This window comes from Balaenoptera musculus, chromosome 9 (assembly GCF_009873245.2).
Source record: "Balaenoptera musculus isolate JJ_BM4_2016_0621 chromosome 9, mBalMus1.pri.v3, whole genome shotgun sequence".
NCBI classification, from domain to species: Eukaryota; Metazoa; Chordata; class Mammalia; order Artiodactyla; family Balaenopteridae; genus Balaenoptera; species Balaenoptera musculus.
Window position 1 is genome coordinate 75,471,064 of NC_045793.1, and position 12,492 is coordinate 75,483,555.

Below are 12,492 nucleotides of genomic sequence, written 5' to 3' on the forward strand. Positions count from 1 at the left end.
GTTGCTCCGCGGCATGTGGGATCTTCACGGATCAGGGATTGAACCCGTGTCCCCTGCATTGGCAGGTGGTTTCTTAACCACTTCGCCACCAGGGAGGTCCCTGAGCACCTACTTTTCAACAGCTAGTGGCTCTGGGGACAAAGCACTCAGCTAGACAGATGCAGACCTTGCCCTCATGGAACCGAAAATCATGATGAACACTGAACATGGCATACATGAAATAATAATCACCTCTGCTTTTCTTCTCATGTAACTACATTTTATAGATGTAGGATATTGAAAGTAGAATATACAACAACAGCTATAAGGCTGTTGTATATGCTGAATGTCTAAAGTACGTATTTTTGATTCCTTTGAACCACTTATTCATTGTGTTTGATTTTAAGTCTCTCTGGAATACTTTTTGCATAACTACCATTTGTCCAACTTGAAAGTGGTGGGTGGACTGATCTTGTGGAGGGTGGTACAGGAAATCTATTCGATGTGATCAGTAAGAACTCAGGCTCTGAAGTCAGAGTGTCTGGATTTGAATTCCCCCTGCCCTGTTTAGCAAGTGTGGTTAATATGCCTACGAGTCAATTTTCTCATCTGCAAAATGAGGATAATAGATTGTTGTGAAGATTACGTGAGATGATACAGACAATAACCCTAGTTAGTGCCTGGCACGGTGTACACTCTGATTTAATGTGAATTGTGCATGCTGCGGTTATGCCATCCTGCCTGCCTTCTCCATGCTTACTGTAATTATAGAACTTCTCCAGTGCAGCTGCACAGCAGTCTCTGGGCAGTCTGCATTGTTTGGTGTTTTCTGGAGTGTGGTAATAGTACTATAGGGAATATGTTTGTGACAGTAGGTACAAAGGTTTGAGAGCCTTTGATGATATGATATATTCACTTGCAACCAGTTCTTTCAGGATCTAACAGTTTGTCATTGACTGTCCTTTGCAGAGCTAAACAGGAAAGGGGACAGTATAGTTTTACAATGATACCCTGGAATAAGGCAGAATTTTGTTGTTGTTGTTAATAAGCTTTGAGTAAGACAGTTATGTTTTATGTAAATAAGCATGCTAACAGAATGACCACCTAAGAGTATCCTTCAGAACTTTCTGACCACAATTAACAGTAAGATATATTTTATATCAGATCAAGTTTACACACATACGTATACACTCAAGTATGAAACTGAAATAAACTTTCAAAAAACAATACATATTCTTACTACTATAGTGCAGCATTTTTCTTTCTTTCTATTCCATGTCATTCCATTCCATTTCATTCCTTTCCATTCTAGGAAAAGAGACCAGTAGTTTGAAAAATATTGATCTCAGAAATTGGTGGGCAAGACAATTCTTGTGTAGACAAGAATAAGGGTATGAATAAGAATTAAGCGGGTTAGTCATCAGCTGTACTGTTTAAATCTTTTCTCAGTGATCATCCTATATCCCATGCAAAAACACACAAACAAAACCCAAAACCAACCAAACAAAACAGCACTTGGTATTTAGTTCTTACTATACTTTGACAGATATTAACTCAGTTCGATCTTTTAAAATTTTGCAGTCATTTCTATTCCAGCAAAGTTGCAGACCAGATCGTGGTTACATGGAGAGAGTTCAGTGCAGCCAAGAAACTTTGCTTCTACCTCTGGTTTTGTCATTACCTGCAGGTTGACCTGTCTTCTCTGAGTCTCAGCTCAGAAGGTGGAGGGGGGGAGGGGCAGTAATAATATTTATTCTATTTAAATTAATTTAATTAAATCCCTCCCTCCCACTCCTACCCCCAGGGTAGTTTGACAGCCAGCTGGGACAATGTATTTGAAATAGTTTTGTAAACTAAAGGGACCTTTACAAATATAAAGACTATTGAGCTGTAAGATTCTGTATTTGTAACTACTACCTCCATTAAAAAATATGCCTTCTAGATTTCTCAGTTGAATACGCTGATTGCACTTCTGCTGGGAGAACTTCTACCTGGAGACAGGCAGAAGATCATGACAATTTGTACCATAGATGTCCATGCCAGAGACGTGGTGGCAAAACTTATTTCTCAGAAGGCAAGTTATTTGTAGAAATTTCATGTGTTTTTTGCTTTTTCCTAAAAGTGGTGTTTATTATCAAGAGTACTTCTAAGAAAGTCATTTTTTTTTTTAAGGTTGTATATTTTAATTAGTCCTAAGAAGCTGAGTGCACTTACTTTGGGTATTTTTTATTTGGGTTAACGAATATATTATCCTCATGAGAGTTATCCCAAGTGATATCCCAAAGGGTTTGGCCAAGTCAGGAGCCTGTAATTCAGATCATCCAAAAATTAAGTCAGGATGGAGGAGCCACGAGAAGTCACCTGTTCATTTCCCTGTCTTCTGGCTTCTCCACACATAATTATCCATTGGCCTGTGATAACCACCACTGTGGCTTATCCAGCCAATAGCAGTAAGATTGTGTACCACCTAAATCATCTCAGTGTGCCTTTGATTATTTTCCTTTTGAAGAAAGAGAAATGTTGGCCACCCTTTGTCTTTTCCATTGAAAGCTAAATTACTTTCTTTAAAGAAATTATTTTCTAATCCTTTCAGTGTGTTATTAACCTTCTTTCCTTATCTCTTTAAAAAGTCCACGTGTCTCTTAGATACCGGCAGTGTTTAATGCAGAAGGAGAATTTCTCACCCTTTTTCCAAAATACACTACTACTTAAAATGTCTGAAGTATGCTTGTCTAGTGAACAAAATTGACATACCATGCCCATAACCTACTTCTTCCAAATCCCTTTTGTTTTTTGAGGGTGGCATTTCCTTTCACAATTTGAATGCATGCTTGTATTATGAGATGTTTCCTGTTGTTTTTCTAGTTCCTTCTCAATTTATTAAAATCAAAGTGAATTTTAATTCTCTTCACAAAGTGCTAGCAAATGCTTCCTTGTGTAAGCATAAAGTTAAAAAAAAAAAACTTCTTGCTCCAGGTTCAGGACCATCAGTGAAGAATGTTGCTTAATTGCTAATCTAAAACTGATCCTTGCAAAACACCATTACCATGTATTCTCATTTTGATGATGAGCCATTGATAACTACTCTTTGAATATGACCTTGCACATTTTATTATGTTTTATCAGTGGTGATTTGCTTGCAGCAGGATAAATTTTGATTTAAAATATGTTCTTTATTTTGTACTTAAAGAGATAGAGACTGTCTAATTCCTGCTCATGTAATATGCATAAATATGCAATGTCAAGACTTATGTAGATATCAGACAAGTGAATAGATAATAATTTTGGTAACTTCCAGTGATTCCTAAGAAACCCTTGGGTCAATTGGATCTTGAAAGAGACTGGAATTATTTTTTCAAAGTGGGAAAATCATGGATAGAATTGAGTAAAATAAGAAGGAATAGCAATGAAAAAACACTGTTGTTTGGTTTAATGAGAAATGACGTGGAAATCTCTACTAAAAGCAGAACAGTTTTAGAATGGACTTGGTTGAAAGTATAGTTTATTTATACCTCTGACATGCAGAAATAATGGATTGTGTGCTATTTTAATACAGAGTGTATTTTTCCATCTGATTTCAGTGATAATGAATATAAAGTCACAAAAGTGATCAAATCCCCTGGAGTGATTCATAAAAGGGGAAAAAGCCTTGCTTCAACAAACTGATGTTGTTTTACAGTAATAGCCTTCTTAAAATGAAGACGTTTATTACACACATATTTCTGATTAAGTATTCAACCATCTACATGCAATTACAATTTGCAGTAGCATACAAGAGATTTCCCTTTTGTGAGATTTTTTAAGAGTAAAATGTGACTCAACCGAGTTGATTAGATTAATAGATTACATTTGTGGCCTTAAAGCTCTCAGTGTCCTGTGTGTGATGTCATGTGATGTTTTTAGGTCGTCACTCCGCATGCTTTTACTTGGCGCTCTCAACTTCGTCACCGGTGGGAGGATACCCAGAAACATTGCCTCGTCGATATTTGTGATGCCCAGTTGCAGTACTTCTATGAGTATTTAGGAAACAGCCCTCGACTAGTGATCACTCCTCTAACTGACAGGTAACGATGATAAGTTGGAGTCAGATGGGAAACACCAAGCCAAAAGTTCCCCAGCATAGGTAAAGATGTCTGAGGTCGAAGATAAAGGACTGTGAGAAAATGATGAACAAACTGCGAAACTGTATGAAAGCAGAATGCAAATGCACTAATTGAGTGACATAGCAAATGTTGGTGTTAGAGACACGTTAAAGAGAACCAAATTAGAAAAGCAGAATTACAGACGCTATGTGGTATACACGTCATGAAATCATGAGCAGTTAATATGGCTCAAGGCAGCGTCTTTGATCTCGGAGTCCATTCTCTCTGGTTATTTATGGCTAACACCCTGATACTAGAAGTGTCAAAACTGCCTCCCTTTATTAGAAGTGTAAAAACGGGGATTGCCTATATTGAATTCAGTTTTGAAGGATTACATACAGTGAAAGGAAGAAAAGGAGAACAGAAATGATTCAACAGATACAGTACTTCTGAAGCACTGTGTTGAGAACTGTCCCAGTGTCAAGCAGGTAGGGTTCCTGCTCTCACACAGCACACTTTCTAGGGGAGTGTGGTGTGTGAGTGGCTGGGAATGAAGAGGAACAGCAAACACATTAACAAAGTTGTGTTAGGTGGTAATATATGCTGTGACAAAAATAAAACAGGGTGATAGGTTAGAAAGCGTCTTGAAGGGAGAGCCTGCTGTAGGTTGTATGAGAGGACATTTGAGCCAAGACCCAAATGATAACAAGGGACCAGCTATGCAAACATCCTGGGCCAGAAAGTTACAGGCAAAGACAAGTACAAAGTTTCTAAGATGGAAAGGAGCTTGGCAGCTTCAAGGGATAGACACAGAGCCCAGTGTGGCTCAAGCATGTCAAGGCAGCAAGGGATTCTTAAAAGTTCATTGCCACTTGACTCCAAGTTAATAGGTACACACGGTCAGAATGTTGTAGAGGTAAGGATATGTCACATTGACATGAGATTCTTTGTTCGTATTCCAACCTCTGCTGAATTATTTGGTGGGAGAAAGCATATTTAGTCCTTGGCATTCATGAAAGAGAAATCACACCTCAAGATCATGTGTGTGTTCTCAGTTATCCAGTTACCACGATGCCGTGTACTTTATCTGGGAACGGTAGGGCAGATGGTTGCAAGTCTGTCTGTCGAGCTGGGTAGTGGTGGCCTTGGGAGGCTGATGGAATTCCCTCACTAGCTTTGTGATCTTTCTTGCACATACTAATCTGCTTGTGATGTTGTCCTTGATAAATCGTGTGGCTTCTGCAATTGTTTCTCTAATTCAGTTCCCTTTAACTTGTCTCTAACTAAAAGTCGGTGTTCACTATCTTAATTAGTTAATTTATGTACTGCTTTCAGGGTGAGAGATTAAACTTTGTAGCTTGACAAAATTGCTTGAAGAGTCAAAACTGCAAATGCCTAGAGTCTGCTGTATACGTGCCCTTGCACATAGAGAAGGGGGTGGGGGGAGGCACAGGGTACAGGAGAAATGGGGAAGAGGCATTTTTAAAAATTACCAATGTGTGAGGCCAATAGCTTATTAACTTTTTAATTTAAAAGTCACTATGTGGTTTATTTGGAAGTTAAAAGGAAGATGAATGTTCCTTTTATAGAGTGAATAGGGCTGTATAAGATGTTCGCACTATGTACATTTCTTTCCCATTTCATTCTTTGGATTGTTTACTAATTGTTTACATTAACACAATGCTGCCTTTCAAACACTTTCATTATGTCTTGTTTGATGCCGACCTTCCCCTTGTGTGGTAGACTGAACAGAGAGCATTTCCTTCTGCCCTATGTGGGCAGGTTCAGAGAACCAAGTCAACCAGCTTGTAATTGAGAGACTTGCGCTGGAACACAGGTGGATTGGTTTGGGGGTGCTAAGCTGCTGTTCCAGAGAGACCCAGAATATAAGGCCTTCAGTAACATGGCAGCTGGGGTCTCAGTTGTGTGACATTCCCGAGGAAGATGGTCCAGCTGTATAGGCTTCTGGGGGACCGACATGCTACACGTGGTTTGCACATTTGTTTCAGCCAGTGGGAAAGGGGAAAACATCTTGAAGGAGGCATCCCAGGGTTTGCACACTCATTTCAGTACATAGCATTGTTGGCTGGAGCTTGGTCACTTGACTGCTCCTGGCTGGAAGGCAGGGAGGAAACGTAGTCTGCAGCATATAGGTGGTCATATGTCAGGAAAAACTTGGAACCACAAGAAAAGATTAATAGGGGATAGTCTGCACCATAAAAAGTGCTATAATTCCTAGTCCAGGGGTCTTTCAATTCCATATTCATTGTAAGATGCTCTGAAACATGATGGCTGTAAAATATAGAAACACTGTCCATTTCCCTAAGTAATTGCTTCTATCTGCATAGTACTTTGAATTTTTTAAGGCATTTACCTTTGGCCTTCTTAGCAGTCCATTGACGTCACCACTTGGGCACCGTGTTGGGTTGGCTTTCTTAATAAAGTCCTATGATAAATCTCATTTCATGGAGGAGAAAACTGAGGCATGTTGATGTCAGAAATGTAATTTAAGATTATCTGATGAGTGGCAGAGTAGACACTAGTCCTGGGTCTTCCGTGTGTGTGTCTTGCCACTAGATCCACTGTCTGTGCTAAGACAAAAATAATTCATGAGTCTGCAGAAACCTCATGTTAGGTCCTCACCGGTTATTAGTTTTCCTTCTTTTACAAGTATTAAATTCTGTCTTTGCATAATTTTCCTCAGTCTAAGAACCTCTGAATCTTTCCTGCAAAAATAAGTATTATCATAATCTAAACGCACGTAGCGACACATTCAAAATGAATTCCTGAATACATTTTAACATAATAAATTGTTATGTCTTTGTTATATTTGCTTTTTACAGTGAAATACGTATATATTATTTGCATACTCTGTATTTATGTTTACATATCTCATCTCTTAATGTATTTATTAAATAGCAGTTTAATAAAGTTAGTGTTTAATTCATTCATCATCCAAGATATCTATTTTTCTTTTATAAACAATAGTTTGAGATGTTGTCTGCCATATTAATAATATGTTTACCTAGAAATATCAGAAATTCAAGAGCATTGCAAATTAAGTGTCATTTGTATTCAAATATGCAGCTCTTAGGAAATGAGACAAATAAAGCAGTACGTTCTTCTCTATTACTTTTAAACAGCCAACCTAAAATTAAATTTGATATTACCCTGATGCTTACCATGAACGAATCAGAGGTGTGTCAGTGTTTTGTGTTACAACCAGATTTGTGGACCGTGACTTCTTAAACTTTAAACAATATTGGATTGTCCCTCACATCTTCTAGGAATCTCATAGAAGATCGTAATATTTGTGTTTTCTTTTGCTTAAAGGTGTTACATTACTTTAACTCAGTCACTTCATCTCACCATGAGTGGGGCTCCCGCTGGCCCGGCTGGTACTGGGAAAACAGAAACCACCAAAGATCTTGGCCGTGCCCTGGGCATGGTGGTTTATGTATTCAACTGTTCAGAGCAAATGGACTACAAAGTAAGTTAGTTATGAAATGATACATCCTAACAATATTATTCCTGACCTGGAATGAGTCAAACTAATAGCTAAAAACCCTTTTCTGTTACATTCTTAATGCCTCACTCCATCATTAAGTCCATAGGAAATATCTATAAGGGATTGGTGCAGACAGGAGCTTGGGGCTGCTTTGATGAGTTCAATCGAATTTCTGTGGAAGTTCTCTCCGTGGTGGCAGTACAAGTGAAGATGATACACGATGCCATCAGAAACAGGAAGAAGAGGTGAGTGGCGTGTAGCTTCTTCCTGTTCTTACAAGTAGAAAGAGAACCTTAGAGCAATGCAGGAGACCTCATCTTCACAGTCTCCAGCTGCCTCTCCCTGTCCCATGAGATGGATAAAATGAGAGAGACTGGTTAATTGTGAAGAATTATTTTGAATAACCTCCTGTGTTTTAGCCGTGTTTTTTAAGTGTTCATTACAACAAAGGTGTATCACATACTTTAATCAGTGGAAGAATAAGCACCCTCTACAACACGAAATCCAGTTATCAATTCTCAGTCCTGATCTTACTTGACCTTCTGGCAGCATTTGACACAGTCACTCCCTCCCTTCTGCGTGACACACTTTCTTCACATCAGTTCCAGGACTCCACATCCTCCCAGTTTTCTCCCACCCTCAGGGCTGCTCCTTTGCTGATTTCTTCTCATCTATAAAATGGGGAGAAGTACAGTACCCACCTTATGGATTACAGTGAGAATTAAATGCAGAACGCTTGGGCAAGTGCCTGACACATAGCACCATGTCAGTGTTAGCTATTATTTTTTATTATTATTTCCTGACCTATTAATGTTGGATGTCACAGGCCTCAATCTTCAGGTGTCTTCTTTTCTCTATCTCTACTTGTTCCCTTGGTCATTTCATTTAGTCACGTGACTTTCAATACCATATTGATGGTGCTGGCTACCAGCTGCCCAGACCTCCTTTCTGTGATATCTAGACTTACATATGCAATGTCAGCAATTGTCTTGGGGCATCTGAAGACTCCATTTGATGTCTCATTGGCCTCTCCTATTTAATATAGCCAAAGTTGAAATCCTGGTCTTTCCACTAGCGCTTGCTTTGTTAGTTGTCCTGTCCCAGTAGAATACACCCTCACATTCTTCCAGCTATTCGGGCCAAAACCTTTCCAGATGGAGCCAGAACCTAATCACTTCACAACTTGGTGCCACTCTCTGAAAGACAAAACATAGTGCTTAGAGTTTGATGGCTTCATTTGAGAAATCAGTATTATAATACCCAATTGTGGATTCCTTTGTAACATTTTTGTATACAGTGAAATCTCACGTATCTGGCCTACCCATTGACTCCCATTTCTTAGGGTATTTTTCTCAGCTACCCTGCTGCCCTAGCCACCTGCCAGACCTGTCTGCCTTCCCCAGGCTGATACTCTGAGAATGAAGATTTCTCCATTCTTACCTTGACTACACACAATCCACCACAATCCACAATCCACAATCTTCATTGTCTAGCATCTAAGAAACTCTTAGTCCTAAAAACCGTGGCTGTCTCTTTTCCCTCCCTAGTCCGTGTTGGAGGCCCAGCTCCTTAACCGCTTTAGCCCTCCCCTTTCTCAACAGGAGAAAGCCTTCTATTTGTCTGATTTCCCTCCATTTGGAAGTTTCCTTCTACATGTCCCTCAGTTTGGCTCCTACAGCCCTTTACTGTCCCATTGCCCTGGCCATCAACAGGCTCATGGCCCTTTCAAAGCTTTCTGAAAATCCTTCACTGCTTCTCCAATACCTTCAAGTCATGACAATAGCCATAGTCATAGCTAACATCTGTTGAGTATTTACCATGCCCTAGGCACTGTACTCTTAGCCATTTATATACATAATCTCTTTTAATCCTCATGTAATCCAATAAGGTAGGTAATATTATTATCCTCCACGCTTTTTCTTTTTTATTAGATGAGGGAATGGAATATGCATAAAGTGGTATAGCTGGTCTCTGAATGCTCCCAGTCTGGCCCCAGAGCTAGCTGTCACAAGCACCACACTAATCTACCTCTCAGTGGTGGTCAGTAGATATTTGTTGACTAAATGGGAGGGAAGGAGAGATGGAGGGTGAGCAAATAGACAAAATAACAGCAGAACAAGGAGTCCCTTTCTCCTCTTGGCATGGACATTCTGCATCTGTACCGTATCACGTTCAAGAAATTGCAGCCCATGTTGAAGGCAAAAATGACCTCACCTTTCATTAACTGTTAAAGTAGTCAAGTCCTCATTTTTCTATTCTAGCATACTGCAGCCATGCTAAAACACAAAGGAATACTTGCCATACTTGTAATTCCTTTCGGGGAAGGGAGTGTATTTTTAATAAACATTCTTCAAAATATGTATGCTTATGAATTTTAAAGAAAATTGCACAGCATAAACAGCTTCCTAATAATAATTTGCATTTTGCAGTGGTTTGCATTTGTCAGTGTGCATTCATATTCACTGAACACATTTAATTCCATCAACATTCTTCTTCTGGTAGATTTGTATTTCTTGGGGAAGCTATCACACTGAAGCCATCAGTTGGAATATTTATTACTATGAACCCAGGATATGCTGGTCGAACCGAATTACCGGAAAATCTCAAAGCTCTTTTCAGGCAAGTGTTGTGCTTTGTCGGTTAGCATCTGGAGCACTCATGTCAGCTAACATTGCTGGTTTGCACTGTTAAATGATTTGTTTTTACTTGGGAATTTCTGTGGAAAACCCCGTATTATTTCTTTGGGATCCCTTTATAGAGAGAACTTTCACCATGGTAAATTAATTCTTTTGAAATATAAAACCAGGACTCAAAATCATTACATAAAAGTTACATAGTACATTTGAACATTTAATACTAGCTCTTTTGTAATGGTACTTTTATTATAAATATAATTTTCACAAACTACAGAATATTTGGAAAATACGGAAACGAATAAAGAAAAAGTTACCACTTTACCACCCAGAAATAGTGATTGTTGTATTTTTATCTAGTCTCTTATAATTCCTGTTTTATGAGGTTAAGATATTAGGTTAGATTTTCATTTAGTTCTCATTTAATATGTTGACATAAGTAGTTTGTCATATTATTGAAAATTCTTTGGAAATACCATTTTTTGTAGCTCCAAAATGTTCTCTCCCATGGCTCATCTATAATTTTCTTAACCATTCCCTATTGTCTGACATGTAGGGCTTGTGTTTTTCTTTTCAGTTTTTTATGATCATAAAATAGCAGGCTGTAAACATCCCTTCACATGAAGTGTTATCCTTATTTCAGGTTATTACCCAGAATAGATTCCTACATGTAGAATTACTTGGTGAATGATTAAAATCTTTATCGATGATCTGCTTTCCAAATGTACTCTGACAGTTTATATGCTTATTAGCAGTCTGTCAGAGAACTTGTGCTGTTGCATCCAAACCTGTTCTGATTTAAATCAACTTTGGTCAGGTGTAATTTCATGTAATAAAATGCACCCACTTAAGTATCCAGCTGGTGAAAACCCTACCACAATCAAGATATGGAATGTTTCCAACACCCCCGGACATCCTCTTGTGCCTCTTTGAAGTTAAGCCCTCACATCACTGATGTCCTTTCTGTGACTCGAGGTTAAATTTGTCTTTTCTAGAGTTCCTGTAAGTGAAACCCTACGTGTGTACCTGTTTGTGTTGTCTGCTTCCCTTGAACATTGTGGTTTGGGGATTCATCTGAGTTGTCCAGCATATCAGTAGTTCGTTCCTTTTTGTTGCTGATGAACATTCTACTGGAGAGACATACTACAATTTGTTTATCCATTCACTAGTTGATGGACATTGTTTCCAGTTTGGGGCTACTATGAATTAAGCTGCTATGAACATTCATGTACAGTCTTTGTGTGAATATATGTTTTCTTTGGGGTAGATATTTATGAATGAAATTGCTAAGTCACATGGCAGATGTATGTTTGACTTTATTAGAAGCTGCCAATCTGGTTTCCAAGATGGTTGTACCATTTTACACCCTTACCACCAATGTATGAAAATTTCAGCTGCTCTACATTCTTGTCAAAATTTGTATCGTCAGTCTTTTTAGTTTTAGCGAATCTGATAGATAGGTAGTGGTATGTCATTGTGGGTTTAGCTTGCATTTCCACGATGGCTAATAATGTTGAACATCTTTACATGTAACTTACTGGCCATTCCCATACCCTCTTTTGTGAAGTGCTGTATTCTGCATACAGTTTCTTTGTTAAATATACATATTGCAAATATTTTTCTCTCAATTTGTGGCTTGGCTTTTCGTTTTCTTAGTGGTGCCCATCAAAGATAAAAGTTTTAAATTCAATAAAATATTATTTATCAATTTGTTTCATGGTTTTTAAAAATATCCTGTTTAAGAACGTTTGACTCGCCCCAGGTTGCAAAATTTTTCAACTATGTTTCTTTCAGAAGTTTTTTTTTTTTTTAATAGTTTTTATATGGATCCCCCCCCCCACTTCTTTTTGTTAATGTGCTAAACTGTACTCATTGATTATTCAAATGCTAAACAATTCTTCAATGTTGTATTCCTGGGATAAACTCCACTTGGTCAGGAGATATTATTTTATATGTATTGTTGGATTCAATATGGTACTATTTTGTTGAGGATTTTAAAATTGATGTCATGAGGGACATTGCTCTGTAATGTCCTTTCTTGTCATATCTTCGTCTGGTTTTGGCATCAGGATAATGCTGACCGCATGAATGACTTGACATACGTCCCCTTCTCTATTTTCTTCAGAGTTTGTGTAGGATTGGTATTATTTACCCCCTAAATATTTGATAGAATTAATCAGTGAAGCCATTCACCCGTTTGGGCTTAGATTTTTCTTTGTGGGAATCTTTTTAGTGATCAATTAAATTAATAGATACAGAAATTTTCCAGATTTTTTTCTTCAATTAGTTG

The 12,492-nt window shown here is 38.3% G+C and overlaps 1 protein-coding gene across 1 annotated transcript in view; it reads left to right on the forward strand.

Moving 5' to 3' along the window:
- The window catches only part of DNAH11 (dynein axonemal heavy chain 11), a 306,796-nt gene that overhangs the window by 110,026 nt on the left and 184,278 nt on the right, over positions 1-12,492 (forward strand). The window contains exons 29-33 of the mRNA XM_036864125.1: positions 1,922-2,053; positions 3,883-4,043; positions 7,395-7,551; positions 7,669-7,814; positions 10,072-10,188. Of these exons, the coding sequence (XP_036720020.1) occupies positions 1,922-2,053; positions 3,883-4,043; positions 7,395-7,551; positions 7,669-7,814; positions 10,072-10,188 (713 nt within the window). The remainder of the gene's footprint in view (positions 1-1,921; positions 2,054-3,882; positions 4,044-7,394; positions 7,552-7,668; positions 7,815-10,071; positions 10,189-12,492) is intronic.